The following is a 17,688-nucleotide window of genomic DNA, read 5'->3' as shown; positions in this document are numbered from 1 at the left end:
CCGTTGGTGAAATCTGGGCCCGGATTATCCGGCCTAAGTGAGGGCCGTATTATCCGGCCTGGCCAAATTATCCGGGTCGCCATGAAATATTAGGCCAAATATCCGGGGGGGGGGGGGGGGGAGGATCTAGTGGTTCTTTTTCTTAAGTCCTTAGCCGTTTTTTGGGGCCAAGATATTTGCAAATAATATGGCCCTGAATTATCCGGCCTGGAGTATTTATGATTCTTCTTTCTTCTTTCTTTTCAACATACATTCAATATAGATCAAGATCTGCACCACTTAACACACATTAAGGTATCACAAGTGTTGTCATCACACACACAAAACCGTAATAGTAGAGAGAAGTTCTTTCAATCGGGCACAACATCCCTGTGAAGTATTTCCTTAAACGTAGGAGGGAGTGGCTATTCGGCAAACACGTTTTCAAAGATTTCTTCAATACACTCTTCTTGCGGCTTCACGGACATGTGTGCGGTGAAGGTGAGCTTCTTCTTCGTCTCCGTGCACGAGGTGGCTTCCTTGTAAACTCCAGTTATGTTGTTCATCACCTTGGGTGATCTCCTCCTCTTGCTTGCTCGATCAGTGGTGATGACTTTGATGGATTCTACAATACATATGGCTTGTATGCTTCTCCCTTATTGATGAATCCGTCATAAATCTCCACACCAAGGTCGAGTTCATCATCTACACATTCTTGGATGCATTCCACGGAGGAGTCCCTAAATCAGCATGGGCTTGGCACCGTTGGCCTGAGATCTCTAGCTTCAGTGGGGAAAGGTCTCCTCTTCTTCCTCCCATGGTGGCATGAGGATGAGATCCTTTCCCTTGCCTGGAACTGGGTACTTCATGTTTTAGATTCAATCTAAAAAATTGTGAGAGAAAGAAAACACGTAGAGAGGTATTTATGAGGGTTAAGAACCAGAAAATCTCATAATATTGGCATTTAGGTCGGCTAGAAAAGAGTCCAAGAAGATTAGAACATGAAATAACAAAATCTGACAAAGTCGGGCACTTTAGCCACTATCAAATCGGGCAGCTGCCCGTATCTCCTGACCGAAATCCATGGTAGAAATTTCCAAATAGTAACTAGCGGTAAAACTTTCCTAACAAGTCGTACTGATGGGTTCTACCCGTATCGGAGCTACCGATTTCTGATATGCTTATTTTTAAGGAATCGTATGAAAATGTAAGAAAACGTTTAAGAGTTTAACAAGAGGCGGTACGGGCAGGGACTACCTCTATGCCTCCCCATATCACCCGACGAGAAAACGAAGTAAAGAACCTTACCAAGAGATGATACAGGTATAGCCTACCCGTATGACTGCCCTTGCCATATGGCAAAGCAAATTCTAGAGATACCAGAGAGAAAAACGAACAACCATACGGGCATGGGACACCGTATGCCTAACCGTATCGGCTCCAGAAAAATTGCAAATAACTTAGAAAAATGCAAGGGTAATGGTAATGAAGATAAATAATCAAAATAAGAGTTACAATTAAAGAAAATAAGAAGTAGACTTACCTAGTACTTACACATGATTTTTAGGATGGTTTTATGGGAGAAGATTTATCTCTTCGAGTCGACGTGGTACCTTTTTTCTCTGGATGCACATGATTTTTCTTAATACATCGCCAATACTTTTGCAACACCCCTTTTCTTCTTTATCTTCAATGGTTCCTAGAGGTATACATACTGCTGGAGCGACTGCGTGGTCCAGTGGAGTTGTTTTGTCCTCCTTTCTCTGTATGATCTGCAACTCAAATTCTTTGAGTAAAAGGATCCAACGGATCGTCATCCGTGGCTTGACATCTGTTCTACCCAAAATTTCATTGAAGCTACAATAATCTGTATGAACTTTTACTTTAGAGTCGTCACTAATGTAAGATCTGAATTTATCACATGAGAAAATAGAAGGAAAAAGTTCTCGTTCAGCCAAATGATAGTTTATTTGAGCCTCATTAAGATTTAAGAGTACGACTAGAATGGTGAATGATGTTAAAATTTGTACCATCACGCTGGTCTAAGATAGCTCCCTACAGCCCCATCACTAGCTTCAAAAATGAGTTCAAATGGTTTATCTCAAATGGGTGATTTAATTATAGGATAATTTAATAAAGCTTGCATGAGAGCACATAAAGCAATAAAACATTCATCGTTAAAATCAAAGCGTGCTTTTTTATTTGAAAATGCACCACTCAAATCCTTGTGAGGGTGCTTTGATAGATTTATTTGAAAATATTTGCAAGAGATGAAGATTCAAGTGCTAGTTCAGTTGATGTTACATTGTGCGCCACCTAGCCAGGTGGATGTCTCTTTGAAGCCTTCATGGTTCTTAGGAGCCAAGCGTTTGTGAAGGCGATTGCTTACTTCATGTGACGGTCTACCCATAGTGATTGGGCATGAGTTAGTGTCCTAACTCAAGAAGGTATATGTGGATCTTGGGCTATTGGTTACTTCGGACTTTATGTGTTCTCGGAATTTGTGTCTGAACCTTCTCTAATGATGGCACATGATAGTGCGAACTATCCGATTTTCAATTCCGCAAGCTTATATTCGTAATATACTAGTTTTTGAAAGAGTATTTCAAAACAGAGGTAATTATATGCATGCTTATGATGGTCAATAAATGTAAACAAATTGCTATAGTAACATATGTTAATATGATTTTAAACCGTCTATTCACACTCTTAAAAGTAGTAATCTTTCGTTGGGAGAGTGGTCAAGATTGGTGGGAGAGTGGTCAAGATTGATGCATGCCTTTCAAGCATTACTGTCTATCAGATGTCTATGAGATTGCTCCATAAATCTAATATTGAACAGGTGGATAAACCTATAAGAACATTCTTTTGGGCTGGCAGTGCAGAGAAAAAGAAATATCATTTTGTGAGGTGGAAATGGATCTGTAAACCCAAGAAAAAAGGTGGTTTGGGTATAAAAAAATCTTCACAAGTTCAATGTTAGCCTGATGTGCAAATGGCAGTGGAAATTGGAGAATGGCTCAGGCCCTTGGCAAAAAATAATGAAATAAAAATATATGGCACATGGTGGTGTTTGCCATGCAAAGAAAAAACCTGGAGATTCTCCTCTTTGGACTGATATGTTACAAGTCAAACAGATATATCTGGCTGGTAGAAGGATGAATGTGGGGAATGGAAGAGATACAAGTTTTTGGTGTGACTCTTGGTGTAATCAGATACCATTAAAAGATAGATTTCCAGATATTTATGATATCTGCAATGAGCAGGAGGTTTCTGTGGCTGAGGCTGCTGCCATGCATTGGAGTTTCTCCTTCAGGAGATGGATGACTCCTGACCTTGCTTGGAAAATTCATGGTCTAAACCAAATTATGTCTCAAACCATACTCATAGATGAACAAGATATAGTTGTATGGAAATAGACAAAAAGTGGTAAATTTTCTGTTAAGTCTGTTTACAAGGCCTGGATAGATCATTTAAACATCTTTGGAAGAGCAAAATTTCTCTGAAAGTCAAAATTTAGCTGTGGATGATCTGGCACAATGCCATTGCTACAAAGGACAATCTGTTGAAGAGGAACTGGCAAGGAGGAGCCACTTGTCAATTCTGTGCTTGTGATGAATCCATTTCTCATCTTTTTTTCACCTGTCCAACTGCAAAATTTGTGTGGAGTGCTGTGGGAAAGTTGATTGGTGCCCCATCCAAACCAGGATCCTTTACACAATTTTTCTGGTGGCTTCCACAGTTCTTGCCTGCTAGCAGAAACACGCAAATTGCGGGGTTAGCTGCAATTTGCTGGGCCATTTGGAAGCTTCGGAACCGTTCCTGTTTTGAACATAAACTGATCAGTAGTCCTGTGGAGCTAATCAGTTATTCCACTGTTTTCATGAAATATTGGGCAGGTTTGCATGGGGAGAAGGACGCTGCCGACCTGCAGGCGGGTGCTGATGGTTTGCTGCGAATTGCTAGTGCCGCTACCTCCAATGTTGTTGCTTCTCAAGATTGTGCTCGCCATGTACAAGCTCCTTTACCGATGAGAGATACAATCAGGATTGTTGGCGTTGACAAAATGGAGCTGAAAAAGCAAGATTGATGACCTGTTTCCCTTTTCACTAGTGATCTTAGTTCCCTATCGTTTTTTTTTCTTCTCTCGTTTGTGCTGGTAGCTCTGTGCCTTGGGCAAGAGCTTAAAAACTCCTATATTGTGTGTCGTTGGCATTAGGCGGCGGCTGTAATAAGTTTGGGTAGCTGCTGTTTCTTTTGTTGTGTTCACGCCTGGACGTGCTACTATGTTTCGTTATCCTTGGATAATGAAATCCGACCTAAGAGGGTCATTTGGAAAAAAAAAAGTAATCTTTCGTTGGGGCTCAAAGCAAGATGGTAGGAGACGGCAGCGACAAACAAAGCTTGCCTTTTGATGAAGGTAGTGAGTGTTTATGTTCCCATATAGCATTCCTAAGTAAAATACTCGCCCGTTTGGGCTTAGGTAAAGTTAAATTTGCAAAATTTATTTTACCATAAGGTAGAAACATAGGGATTACTGATTAGGGAGTAGCCCAAGAATACGTGGAAGAAAATGGCTGGAAATCTGAAGGAGAAAGGATATATATGAAAATAAAACCAACGATTGGGCGTGATACATGTTCAACTCACTGACGGATGGGCCCCCAAGCAGCAGCTACCCGCCTACCCCCGTCGTCAAGTCTTGTGCTCTTGTCTCTTGTTAGCTTGGAGTTCGAGATCCAGACTCGAGAGAGCGAGAGAGACTTTTCCTTCCACCCGCCTGCAGCCGACGAGATCCCGACGAGAAGCCGGCGGCGCAACCCATGGCTCGCACGTCCTCGCAATCCCAGTCCTCCGTCGGCGGCGGCGGCGCTGCCGGATCCCGCCCGGCCACCGCCGGGCCCCGCGGCACGCCCGCCGCCACGGCCGGCATGCGCCGCCGGCCCGGCCGCACCTCCTCCTCCGCGTCCGGAGGCGGAAGCTTCTCCGGCGCCGGAGGGAACAACATGCTCCGCTTCTACACCGACGAGGCCCCGGGGCTGCGCCTCTCCCCCACCATGGTGCTCGTCATGTCCGTCTGCTTCATCGGCTTCGTCACCGCCCTCCACGTCTTCGGCAAGCTCTACCGCTCCCGCACCGCCGCCTCCGCCTCCGCCTGATCGACCCGGCGGTGCCCCTTCTTCCTCAGATCAGGTCGTGTCAGATCAGATGGTTTTGCTTGTGTGACAAACAGGATGTGGCTGATATGCCTCTGAGTTAGATCTACCACCAAACAACTTTACATGTTTAATTATGGTGCCCTTTTGTTTCCCTTTACATTATTGTGCTGAACAGTGGCTAATCGAGTAATTGAAATCATCAGAAGTGTCTGCTTCTTGGGTATTGGTACACAATTTTGCTTGTCAGTGAGGACTCCCTAGTAGTAGAACATTTATGTATCTTGCTAGCTTCATTCATTTGCTGCTTAATTGATTACCTACTGCGTTGGTCTATTAATTGGCATCAAATTTTTTTAGAGAATTGGCTATTTTTGTCAGGTGATTAAGCCTCTCATGATTCGTTCTCGAGCTTCCATATTCTTGTCATAATAGTCGCTAATCTTTCTTCAATAAATATCTTTTCTATATATAGAGTATCCATGCCATGTTCACAGATCACACCACTCAAAATGCTTTACTGTCATCATGGTCTCTCTTATCGTGGGAATTCTGCTTGATTGATCTAGAATTGTCGTAAAATCAAGTTACCTTGCAAGTAATTTGCATCTCTATTCCAGAATTTTAGCTACGCATCTTAATCATGTTGGGTCTTTGTGGAGTAATGTTGTGATTATCTCTAAGACCTGATTCTAGTGACATGTCTATTACTCGGAACCTTGGTTTGTCGAATTTCCTTTTTAGTCCCGACTCCCGAAGAAGAGAGAATCCAGAGAACCATGGTGCCCTTTTGTTTCCGTTTACATTATTGTGCTAAAAAGTGGCTAATCGAGTAATTGAAATCATCAGAATTGTGTGCTTCTTGGGTATTGGGGCACAATTTTGCTTGTGAGCGTGGGCTCCTAGAACATCTATGTATCTTGCTAGCTTCATTCATGTGCTGCTTAATTAATTACTTAGTTGGCATCGATCTATTAGAGAATTGAACATCTATGTGAACATCTATGTGAACATCTATGTTTTGTCGGCTCATGATTCTTTCTCGAGCTTCTATATTCTTGCCATAATAGTTGCTAATCTTTCTTCACTAAATATCTTTTCTATATATAGAGTATCCATGCAATGTTCACAAATCACAACACTCAAATTGAGGAAAAATCACAACACTCAAATTTCGGGAAAAATCACAACACTCAGAATGCTTACTGTCTTCATGGTCTCTTATCGTGGGGATTCTGCTCAATTTTCGACGGAAGAATAGATGAGGAATGATCAATTATATTAGTCTAGAATTGTCATAAAATCAAGTTACCGGTTACCGCACGAGTGATTTGCATCTCTCTTCCAGAATTTTAGCTATGCATCTTAATCATTATGGATCTTTGTGGTGTAATGTTGTAATTTCATCCCTAAGACCTGGTTGTAATGGCATGTCTATTACTCAGAACCTTGGTTTGTCAAATTTGTCGAGCCTGGTACAAAACCTTTAGTTCCGAATGCCTTTTTAGTCCAGAAGAAGAGAGAATCCAGAGACTGTTGATGTAACTGGCAACATCATGTTCTCAGAGTTTTGGTGTCATGAGTCTATAGAGATGTCTTATTTTTGTTTTTCTAGAGCCATTTTAAAATGAAGGCATGATACTTTACAAGAAAAAGAATGATTTATCTGTCTCAGATGCTAGTGTTTTTTTTCTCTATATATGGAGGAGGTTAAGTTTCTACATTTGTGCTCCGTAGAGGCCCAGATACCACATGGATCAGCTGATCTCAGTACTCCTTGGTTGAGCACGGTGGTGTTTTAAATTCTGAGTTGAGGTTTGAAGTGAACAGCGTGCGAAATGTTGATGTTGTTTCCTCATAAATGGAAGTTTGGGCTAAACGCTTGCACGTTTCGGTGGAGTTCTGAACACACCTAGTGTTCACTCAAAAGAAGCCAAGAGTCACACACACAGCATCATCCTGGCTGGAACACTGATGCCCAAAACCAAGTCGCGCTTTCTGTAAGATCAACATGTGCAGGAATTCACAATCGAAAAAGAAATGCTGAAACTTATTTTCAACCCCCTTAGCATTTCATCGCTTGCTATGCCCTTTTGTCTTTTCAACTTCTACAACAGTTGTTGAGGATATGCCATCCTACTGTGCTAGTACTATGGAAGGATCATACCAAGGTCCATGAAATGAGAAATCATAGATCAAGCTACCTAAGGAGCAAAATTCATTGCAATCATATTATCCACTAAGTTCACGAGGTCGATGGTTTTTCCTCATAATGCACAATGCTTCAGCAAGGGTTAGGGATGAAATCCTTGAGTTTACCAACACAAGAGGTTACCTTGGCCTATCCCACACCAAACATTACACACGGTTCAAACAGTTTCTGTCCTTCCCCTACATCTAAATTACCACAGAACTGAACTTTATGTTGCCACCTACTCATCGTCGTCATCATCGTCCTTTTCCACCTCTTCATTCTCATAGTCAGAACCTGAGGCATCTATGTCGCTGTTTTCCTCATCCTCTGACGACTCTACTTCTTCAGGATAATCGTAGAGTGGGTTATCTTCGGCTGCATGTTCAAAGCAGAAATGTTAAGGTAATTCATATGACAAAGATCTTACCAAATAATTATTGGAGCAGAATGATTGTACAATTACCATTTGAATCATCAGTATCGTATGGATACTCATCATCATTGTAACATTCACCATCCTCATCATCCACTTGTAACCTAGTGTGGGAAGACTGGTCAGACAGAATTCCAACGAAAGAGTTTTGAATATAGCAACATGTTTGAACCAGAATTACAGTGGGTATGAAGCTGCTGATGTCTCCTCCATGTCTGCATCATCCACTTCCTTGACAGTATATATGTCATAAACATCTGAATCTGCTCACCAAAAAACAACATTCTCATCAAAATTAGTACCAAAAAAAAGTGCTCACGATTATTAGACTTCACTATCAAACAAAGGAAAGAAGTTTACATACCTTCTGAATGTGCCAGCGAAGTAATATCCGATTCGATTTCTTCAGCAGCTGATGGCAAGTGCTCCCGTATAAGTGGAAGAAAGTTGCACAAAATTGCATTCTCTTCGAAAGAGGTCATCCTGCAGAGAGCATCATAAGGAACCAGATAGCTCATCTCTTTTTTATTTTAGAAACTAGAAGTGATAAGTTATCCAAAATGAAACGTACTCTGGTTCCGCTGAATGCTTCTCTCCATCAGAATCTACTTGGACAGCATCATAAAGATGGCACATTTCTCTAAGTGTTTCATCAGTCTCATTATTGTCTCCTTTCCGACTCTTCCATATTTGTGCAAAGCGGGCATTTCTTCCAAGATTCTATATAGAACCAGTGACAAAAACAATTATTAACAGTGAGGGAAACAGAGTGTACCAATGTCACCCAATCTCTTTGATGGATGTGAAGAAAATAAATAACTCGACAAAACAATTCCTACTGCCAAGATAGCATAATAACCGTCAAAAGCTATGCAAAAGATACAAAGTACTCCCTCCTTACCCGTTAATAGGGCAGCTAATCAAATTCCGCAGATCCCAGATTCAGTTAGATGAAATTGTTGTGTGAATTATGCCAGAGGATGAGGTAAAACCCACCTTCAGAACGCTGTGCAGATATTTTTACTTGGAAAAATAAAACTACAAGTTTGATGTTCAAGAGTAAGTGTCAATTTGCTATTGGCTTTGTCTTAGCATTGGTGCTTCTCATGCCGTCCAGGAGATCAATCAGCACAAGTCCAAGTAGCACACATAGAAGATTCAAGCCTGATTTATTTCCAGAAGCATCATAGCCTTTTGTTCAATCTTTCATTTTTGTTTTCTGTGTGCCCAACGGCCCAAGTCTACTTGGAATCCTGGAGCCAGGCTTTGCCCTAGTTGGTTCGGACGTATAGAAATCCTAGGCAGTCCCAGTCACCCTTGTATGATTGTATCCAACAGCTTATTTTACGTGAGTAAAGAAACCAGAAAATTGGCGATATGGTGGCCAACTCTGCAGGTGATTTTGTTGAAGAGCCCATCAAGGTCTTGTTCCTTGTTGTGCGGATTGGAGGGTGTCTTTCTAATCTGTTGTGTGAGCCTGCTTGTCCATGCAATTTATACGAGGTGTAGGGTTTGCATCTGATTCTTGTAAATCAAGTTCTTCTTTACTACAGTTTTCTACTACAAGATTGCGTAACTGCTGGACTGTGACTAGTTGTGCTGTTGCCGTCAAATACAAATCAGGCTATGGTGATATTTTCCTAGGTCAGTGTGACTAATATTTACACACTTTGATTGCTGATGTGTGGCCACAACTCATCTTGGCGTCACTTCCGTAGTTACACCGTATCAACGGATGCATTAACTACACAGTTCCCCCCACCTTCGCTCCACCTAAATTCCCGCCCGACTAATGCATTAAATACCGAATTACGTGGGCTAATATAAATGCAGCGTCAGGAGACCGTGGCGTTTTTTCAATTACTCATGCATGCGATTAATTAGGGGGAAATGTCCGGATTTGGTAACACGAGGAGTCTTTGGTCTTTGGGATTTTTCTTAGACGTCAAATAATCAGGAATGAGGGAGTATACATAAATAAATAATTATGAAGTAAGAAAGAAGACGTAAACTGAATCTCACTCATAAGAAAGAAAACATGCATTCTTCACTTACTATTAGTCATGTATTAACTACGTATAAATATATGAGCATGTTGTGTAAAAACACTTGTTCAAACCCTTTTCTTCTAAAATAATTCTACTCCTCAAATTACAACACATTACTTGATCTATGGAATCCATCAAATTAAGTGCATCATTCGAACACATAAAAAGTATAACAAGTTCACTATAATCAGAATAGTAGGATATACACACCTCATGTCTCTGTCTGGCTGCTGAACGTAGTTGGTCTTGTTTCTGTCAACACAAAAGGAAACCATTTTAGAATTTGTCGATTAAATTGTTCCAAATTTTGAGTAGAAAGGTGTGGCAAGTGCTGTTTGTCACATTCTAGTTGTTTTTAGATGCTGAAGGAGGAAATGGAAGGTTTAATTATCCAAATTATGGTCAGAGGACCAGCACTTAATTATGTAAATAACTGCAAATGGACTTACATTGTCTTTCTTCATTCTTTCATTCCACTCCTTTGTCTTGCTCTTTATCTCTTTGGCACTCGCGTCAGACTGCTGAAAAGGAACAAATGTGATTATTCTCTATAAAATGTATTCTTATGCAGTTGTCTAGAATAGTTACTGTTGATCATTGGGCAAACACATATGGATACATAACAGGAACTTGTAGTTTCTCCGTTCCATGCATGTAGAGTACAGCTTGCAAAATTTATTTTCCAACAATTTCAAAGAAGTTATTCAGCTGTAGTACGTCGCCCCTCAGAAAGGCAATGATAAAAATGACAGAATCAAAATTAATACTAAGTACCAATAAGAGGTCGTTTGCAGCGAATGCTAACGAGTAACAACATATCAACCGGATTAGAAGCCAAAAAAAAATGCGGGTTTGTTATGTGACGCCACCAAAAGCCGTGTGATGCTTAACCAGTTTTCCAAGAAAGAAACATAAAAGGCTCCAATGAATATTTACCAAAAGGGAATGAAGAACATCTTCAACAGCTCCAGAATGATGCACTGTCTCGACATGTTGGACAAGAAGCTTCTTAACTCGCGGTTCCTCTGAAGGTGTAGGCACAAGAATGAAGTTAAACAATGTTTTTTTGCGGTCGCAGGAGGTTAGAATTTTTGTTGTCTACCACTACGATTCGTTTTAGGAAGGCATGTGTCAAATCAGGTTCTGAGTTATGTTGAGCAAAAGAACACATAGACACATTGTGTACCATCTCTCGGCATGGTTTTGCATAGGCAGGTTAGAGTTATGTTAAGCAGGGCAGAATCATGTGACAGATTTCCATACCTTGGGCAGTTGAGGAGGAGGGTTGCGAGATAGAAAGGCTCGAGAAATCTAGCATGGCCTTCTTCATGGGCCTCTCATTGATCTCTAACCCTAACAAAGCACAGGGAAAAAATCACTTTTATTATACCTAGGAAAGCTCCCTTTTCACTGTAAAATCGGACCAAAGGGAGGGGGGGGGGGGAGCAATGGGGAGATAAGGGAAGGAGTGCCCACAGAATGCGTCGGGGCGGGCCTGCGAGGGCTTGCGCTTGACCCTGACGACGACGGGCTTCTCCCGCGCTTCAGCAGCGGAGGTGGAGGCGGCCACAGCTGCAGACGCCATGGCCGAAAAAATTGGGGAGAAATCCGGATTCTAGGAGCCGCCGGTACTTCGCCTCGGGGCCTCGCTTGCAGTACAGCCGCGCGCCGCCGCCGGATGAGTCGCCGCCGACAGCCCAGAGGTTGTCGAGCTGCCGGGCAGAGAGGGTTTTTTGGGGAATATAAATGCAGCAGCCACCGCCGGTCCGAGACGAACTGCGACTCTACTACTAGACTAGAAAAAAACACACAGACGATGGGCCGAGAAAAGCGAAAGGTTGGAGGCCCAACTCTGAAAGCACAGATGGACCGAGCAAGGACGTGTTTGTTAGCTGCCCGAGGGTCAACCAGGCCCATCAGACCTACACTAGTTTACAACTTTACACGCGTTTTGGTTGCATACAGGAGCTGATCGGCTCAGACACTGCTTTCCTGCTTATATAACACGAGTTCTTTCCTAAATGGCTTTTTTAAAACTTTAAACCACTTTTGGCCCTTCTGAAAACTTTTAAACTTCTATGGCACTTCTTGATCACGCCATGCATGATGGCTAAACTGAAGTGGAAGTCATGTAGTAACTTAGATTGGCTAGACTGGAATGACTTGGCCGTTTTTTTTGCTCCAAAACAGCTAGATCATGCCAGCTAATTTGCAAAATTCTTGGACCCTCTGAAAACAGGCAAGTCACCCTATTTGGTATGGCCAGATTAAAATGACTTAGTCATTTTTTGCACAAATTTTGAGCAACCTTGCCAACCAAAGTGGCATGACCTCCACTTCAGTTTAGCCATCCTCCATCGCGTGACTAAAAAGGATCATAGAAGTATTGAAGTTTTAAGAGGGGCCAAAAGTGACCTAAAGTTTTGAAAGGGCCACTTAGGACAAAGAACTCTTATAACACCTCCAAACAGGTGGGGCCATGAACCTGCAAACGCACTTTTGTTATCGCTCCTCGGAACAAGACAAAGTCTAGAATTCTAAACAAAACCTAACCAAAAAAAAAAAGTTTGGAGAGGGAGATGAAGTTTCTATCTCTGAAAAAATTGGGTCCCAAAAATCTTCGGGTTGTGCATATGACGATCTAGTTATTGTTTTATGCACTCTATGTCAATACATAATATGGCAATTTGAACTTATATGGTAATACAATGCATACTAGACATCATAAAAGTACAAGATTATAAAGTATAAATTCAAACAAATAACATATTTCATCACATAACATAATATTTAACAAATAAGTTCAAGAAACAAGTCAAGCATGTATCAAGCACATCCCATAACACACAGGTATATAGATTGTTCTTTCACCAAATGTTCGTTCCATATCTTTTCTAAGAGGAGTTTGAATAGTGGTATAGGGAATGCTCTTTTCTACCTCTGGGCTTTGACATTGGCTTCTCAAATGTTGCCCATTGAGGATAGATCCCATCTTCAAGAAAATATTCCATTGTGCACTTGCCCTCATTGAGATCAAACTCAACAAGAGGTGCCTCTCCACAGACTAGCCTAGAAAAGAAAAAGTGATCAACACATACATTGATATCATTGCGAGACCCGGGCATACCGAAGTAAGCGTGTAAAAATTCATAGTTCCTAATCTGCAAAAACGTAAAACTTGACGGTAAGATCATGGAAAAGTACGGTGAATTTCACATGACATGCGGCAAGCAGTTCTTCTACCTCCAACACATAATTTTTTTCGATCAAATACATGGAAACCCTCAAACTTTTGTAGAATGCTAGAATCGTCTCGTTGTCTTGCTCATTTCGTGCGTGTAGGTATTCCTCAACAAACACAAAGCTTACTACAAGTTCCATTTTATCTAATACACGTGTTCTCCTACACATGCCCTAGCATACTTGTTTGATCATAACAAGCACACAAGACCGGCGAAATAATATGCATCTACAAATACATCATCATGAAACATAATCCATCATTGCATGTAGAAAAGTCATCTCATCTACTAAGGGCATGTTTGGTAGACCGGCTCAACTAAAAGATTCCCATCTGGATCGAGATTTTTGAGAATTTGGGTGTTTGGTAGGTCGGTTTCCCATCTAGGTAGTGACCACCTCAAACGGAAAAGGGTCCTCATCTCTGCTCGATGGAGAAGCTCAAATCGAGCTTCTCCACTCCACCGAGTTGGGTCCGCCTGAAAATTTTCCCGCACGCCCTCTCTGCCCAAGGCGCTCGCGACCGTCGGTTGGCTTCCTCGTCGCCAAGCTTCGCTAGTACAAGCCGCCATGAAGCGCCCATGTGGCCGCCAAGACGCGCCTCCTTCACGCGCCTACATGGCCATGACTAGAGCTTCCGCCACGCGCCACCATGGCCACCTCCAGAGCCGCCTCCACGCGCCGCCATCGCCAACACTAAGCTCCGCCCCAGCATGCATCCACGCACTGCCTGCACGCGCCGCCATGGACGGAGCAATGCGGTGGTTGGATGAAGTAAGGACCCGATTGCTTTTTAAATTTTTCTGGGTAGGGACATTTGTATAAAAATCTAGGCTCAACATCATCTCAAGTCATACAAGCCACCAAACAACATCTCAACTCAGCAACTCTCATCAAATACGGGCTACCAAACAAGGCAAAAAAATCTCAACTCAGCATACTTAAGGTCAACATGCCTGAGGTGGGAAACACTTGTTGAGATGACCCAACCTACCAAACACATCCTAAAGTCTCGATGGTGAAAACCCAAGATCTTCGAACAGGCGACAACAATGCTTGTGCATTGTTTCCTTTTTGGAGGCTTTTTTTTTTTGAGAAACTTGTTTGCAGTCTGGGTGTCGTCTTCGGTGGTGGTTACGGTGCTAGTGTTGTGAGTGGTTCAATACCGTGATGGGGTCTTGATCTTTGTTTTTCTTTTCTCTCTTTTTTATTTTTTCTAGGCTGCATCTCTGATGTTTTTGGATATCTTGTTGGTGCAGAGATTGGGTATAGTAATATCTTGATGATATTAATATATAATTTCTTTATCAAAAAAAGATGACCAAACAAATTGATGAAACGTGTGGCTCAAAGACCTTCATGGATACCAATCACGCCTCTAATATGGAGAAGACCCGGAACCTGGCGGAGCGGTCCTCTCCTTCCATCCTAGCCTCGGCATCGCCGGGCCAGCGGTGATGGAGACGGATCTCGTACAGCTCCTCCTCAAGGTCTGGGACCACGGCACCAAGGGCGGCGGCCCTAGATGGCGGGGATGACGTCGACCTGGTGGCAGGTGGCGGGCGTCTGGTGCCACTGACCGTGGCACCGCGGTGGTCGTCTTCTCTCTCGCCGGAGGAGATCGACTAGTTGTGTGGCTAGCCGTGGCGGATCTCGCGATCCGTCGCCTAGCTCCCGATGGAGAGGCGCAGCTGCCGGTGAAAGCCGGCCTGGACTTCGGTCATGGCGGATGATGGCGGCATGCTTCGTCGTTACCTTGTTGAAGGCATTGTCTCTGCAGCCTGCGTTCTTCGCCTGGGCTGTTCCAGGGGAAACCCTAGACCCGGGTCTCCCGGATCGGACGATGGCGGCGCGCAACGCCGTTCTCCCTGTTGGGGGCGTTGTTTTTGGAGCAGACAACGGATGACGGTGGTGCTGAGGTGGAGCAGTGTGCTTTTGCTGTGTCGGCGTCGTCGAGTCGCCGCGGCAATGGTGCAGTGGTGTCTCGGGGCGGATGCAGTGTGATGGACTCGTGCAGGATGGTGGAGTCGTCTGGCGCCATGGCGGCATCGATGGCAGGCTTGACATGGTCAATGCGATGATCTCTCTTGAAGATGGAGTTGAGGAAGACGGCGGTAGCAACTTCTATGGCGTGTGTGTTGGCGTATGCTGGGAGTCTGCTTGACTGGATGTGCTTCTCATATGCTATTGGACGGCCTGAGAAGGCATTTGGTTTTTGATTGATGTAGTTGGTGAATTGTCACCCCTTCATCCCCCTTTATCCCTCTGTAGGTTTAGCGAGGTGGCTTCGAGTTTGATCTTTGTATTGCTCTTGTAAGGTGTTGTCGATGATCTAATAAAAAAGCTGTGTGCATCCCTTGGATGCAGAAGCTGGGACGATTTCCCCCCCACTTCGAAAAAAAAAAGATGCCGTTACATTTGACTTACAGTAACAATGTGTCCGGCGTGTCCGGGGATATGTGACATTTTCTTGAACTTCACAACATGAGAAGTTGGCAGCACCGTTAGACTATCGAAAAACAAGTGTCAAGACGTTGTTCTCATGGATAAGCTCTCACGCCTTTTTTTTCCCATTGAGCAGGACCATCAGTGAAGCAAGACCACATGGATAAGTTGGATGGCCCCTCGGACTCCGACTTCCTGACGTGTCCGGCTTCCGAGTCAGAAACGAACCCCACGAGCGGCTCCAAAATCGCAAGTTCACAACCCGCCGTCTGAATCGCTAGCTACCTTTTCCTGCGACAGATCGACTTAGCTAGGAGTATATAGCGCTACCGTCCCGGCCGCGCGATCAAGAAAACAAAGAGTCTCTTGATCTAGATAAAATTTGTCAAAAAGCTGAAGAATTAGCTGCTGCGTCTGCGTGCGACGATGGCTACGGCTAAGAGAGCTAAAGCGAAAGCTGCCAGGGCCAAGGCCGCGGAAGCTGCCAAGGCAGCCATGGCGAGCGCCTACGAGGCCGAGTGGTCAGCAAGAACAGAGGCCGCACGAGCCGCCAAGGTAGCCAAGGCGAAGGCCGAAGAGGCCGACGAGGCTGCTAAGATAGCCACCGCGAAAGCCCAAGAGGCAGAAGAAGCCGCCGAGATTGCCAAAGCCATGGCCGAAGAGGCCGCCAAAGTGAAGGGAGCCAAGGACGAGATGAGGCGGCGGCTAAAAGAAGAGGAAACGGAGTGCGAGGCAGAGTGGTTTGCCCCCAGGTTCCGCCGTCACTGGAACCCATTGTACGCCAACCGCGGCGTCCGCACCTTCCTCCAAACCAGTAAGCACGACGACCTCTTACTTCTCACTTAATTCCCTTCTTCATTCTTTCACTAACTTGGTATCCATTCATGGATCAATGCAGCATCTATACCCGCCATGCGTTACACGCACCCTGCTTCAGATGACAGCCCCAAGGCCATGGAAGGTTTGCAGATCGTCTCGGTCAAAATAGCATCGATCAAGGACCCTTTACACTGGCCACTGCAAGTGTATGGCGTCGTCGCCGCACGCGATGTATTGGATCACAAGCGCAACATTATCTTCCACCGCTCCAGGAAGAACTGCCAAACCATCACCCCAGAGGAGCCGTATCTTGCATTGACCGGCCCTAGCCGCGCCATTGCCGTTACAGTGGACCCTTCATACGTCGAGATTTCGCTGAAAGTCAAGGGCGCCACTAAAGCCGAGGATAAAGATCTGAGCGAACTAGCTATGATGTACAGAGCTGGGTGTGTTCTAAGCGGTATTTACCCTAGCAGGCTCAGCACGTTGGAACTCAAGTTCGGCCACATTGCTCGCTCTGTGGAGGCTACAGTCTCTATAAAGCTCAAGGCTGGGTCATGGCCATCTTCTTTCCGAGGTGTATTCAGTGCTGCCATTGGTACTCGTGACGACCTGAAAGTCGAGTTACTTGATTCCGGGGATGATGGTTTGCCCAGCGATGCCGATGGCGTGATCAAGCTCTCGCGGCGTGTGGTTTCTGCTGGACTCGGCATGCCTCTGAAGATTTCTATCGTGGCAAGTCCAATTCATCAGGATCAAGTCGTTGAGTGTAGGGAAGCAACTTTTAAACCCGAGAGAGCCAGTATAAGCCTCAGCGAGCTCGGTGTTAGTTTCTGTAGTATGGAAGTTAGCGTTGCTTGGTCATGTTTCCGTTATGAATGACTTTGTCCTTAATTAGTTATTATTACTGAGCTTGATACAGAATTTGTCTTTAATTTCTGTTAAAAAATATATATTACCCATCCTTTATCCAACTGCTTAGGCGTTTGAAAAACCTCGTTAGTGCACCAATTCAATATGATACCAGAGCATCGAGGTCTTAAGTTTAAGACCCGGGTAATGCATTATTAATTTAAATGGTTGCGCCCTTCTATCGATCCCACATCTAAGGCCTTTGTATGTCTACGGTCTCTCCATATGTCCAGCCTTATGAGGGAGGGTGTTGAAATATGATGAAATCCACAATTATATTAAGGAGAAGATCCTAAAATCACTCACAAGCATCTAGTTTCATTTCCTGGGCATCAGTATTGTACAAGACTACTCTAGAAAGGAACCGAACCTTATCTGTTCTTCTCCTCTTTGTTTCCTTTAATATTTACATGTACTTTTACATTTCCATCCTCTAACTAATTTTACATTTACACTCAAGGA

At 43.8% G+C, this 17,688-nt stretch overlaps 3 protein-coding genes across 6 annotated transcripts; 2 read left to right on the top strand and 1 right to left on the bottom strand.

Annotated features, from left to right (window-relative positions):
• The first annotated feature begins 4,690 nt into the window (after positions 1–4,690).
• On the top strand, positions 4,691–5,372 carry LOC127294726 (protein transport protein sec61 subunit beta). The gene has a single exon (XM_051324604.2). The coding sequence runs from the start codon at positions 4,803–4,805 to the stop codon at positions 5,136–5,138; it is 336 nt and encodes a 111-aa protein (XP_051180564.1). The 5' UTR covers positions 4,691–4,802; the 3' UTR covers positions 5,139–5,372.
• Positions 5,373–7,326: 1,954 nt separating this feature from the next.
• LOC127294725 (RNA-directed DNA methylation 4) lies at positions 7,327–11,569 on the bottom strand. 4 transcript variants are annotated; one of them, XM_051324600.1, is made up of 10 exons: positions 11,287–11,569; positions 11,074–11,163; positions 10,747–10,841; positions 10,260–10,331; positions 10,021–10,062; positions 8,334–8,482; positions 8,127–8,245; positions 7,944–8,025; positions 7,793–7,866; positions 7,327–7,704 (listed from the first exon to the last, which is right to left on the bottom strand). In XM_051324600.1, exons 1-10 carry the CDS (start codon positions 11,393–11,395, stop codon positions 7,568–7,570), a joined length of 969 nt encoding a protein of 322 aa, XP_051180560.1. In that variant the 5' UTR covers positions 11,396–11,569; the 3' UTR covers positions 7,327–7,567. The 4 variants fall into 4 exon arrangements, with proteins under 4 accessions (XP_051180560.1, XP_051180561.1, XP_051180562.1 ...); XM_051324601.1 differs by having other exon boundaries at positions 10,260–10,328; XM_051324602.1 differs by having other exon boundaries at positions 10,747–10,835.
• A 4,352-nt stretch (positions 11,570–15,921) lies between these two features.
• Positions 15,922–17,196, top strand: LOC127347433 (uncharacterized). Its single transcript, XM_051373622.1, has 2 exons — positions 15,922–16,309; positions 16,394–17,196. The coding sequence occupies exons 1-2, from the start codon at positions 15,922–15,924 to the stop codon at positions 17,194–17,196; spliced, it is 1,191 nt and encodes a 396-aa protein (XP_051229582.1).
• Positions 17,197–17,688: the final 492 nt, after the last annotated feature.

This window comes from Lolium perenne, chromosome 4 (assembly GCF_019359855.2).
Source record: "Lolium perenne isolate Kyuss_39 chromosome 4, Kyuss_2.0, whole genome shotgun sequence".
Taxonomy (NCBI): Eukaryota; Viridiplantae; Streptophyta; class Magnoliopsida; order Poales; family Poaceae; genus Lolium; species Lolium perenne.
The sequence above is the reverse complement of the archived record's forward strand: the minus strand, read 5'-3'. Positions and strand labels throughout refer to the sequence as shown.

Excerpts from the sequence above, each read along its gene's own strand:
- LOC127294726 (XM_051324604.2), top strand. The coding sequence starts at position 4,803 with ATGGCTCGCACGTCCTCGCAATCCCAGTCCTCCGTCGGCGGCGGCGGC.
- LOC127294725 (XM_051324600.1), bottom strand. The coding sequence starts at position 11,395 with ATGGCGTCTGCAGCTGTGGCCGCCTCCACCTCCGCTGCTGAAGCGCGG. Across the intron at positions 10,332-10,746 it reads ATGTTCTTCATTCCCTTTTG|CAGTCTGACGCGAGTGCCAA; the intron begins GTAAATATTCAT and ends GTTCCTTTTCAG. Across the intron at positions 8,026-8,126 it reads TTCGCTGGCACATTCAGAAG|ATTCAGATGTTTATGACATA; the intron begins GTATGTAAACTT and ends TTTGGTGAGCAG.
- LOC127347433 (XM_051373622.1), top strand. The coding sequence starts at position 15,922 with ATGGCTACGGCTAAGAGAGCTAAAGCGAAAGCTGCCAGGGCCAAGGCC. Across the intron at positions 16,310-16,393 it reads CCGCACCTTCCTCCAAACCA|CATCTATACCCGCCATGCGT; the intron begins GTAAGCACGACG and ends GGATCAATGCAG.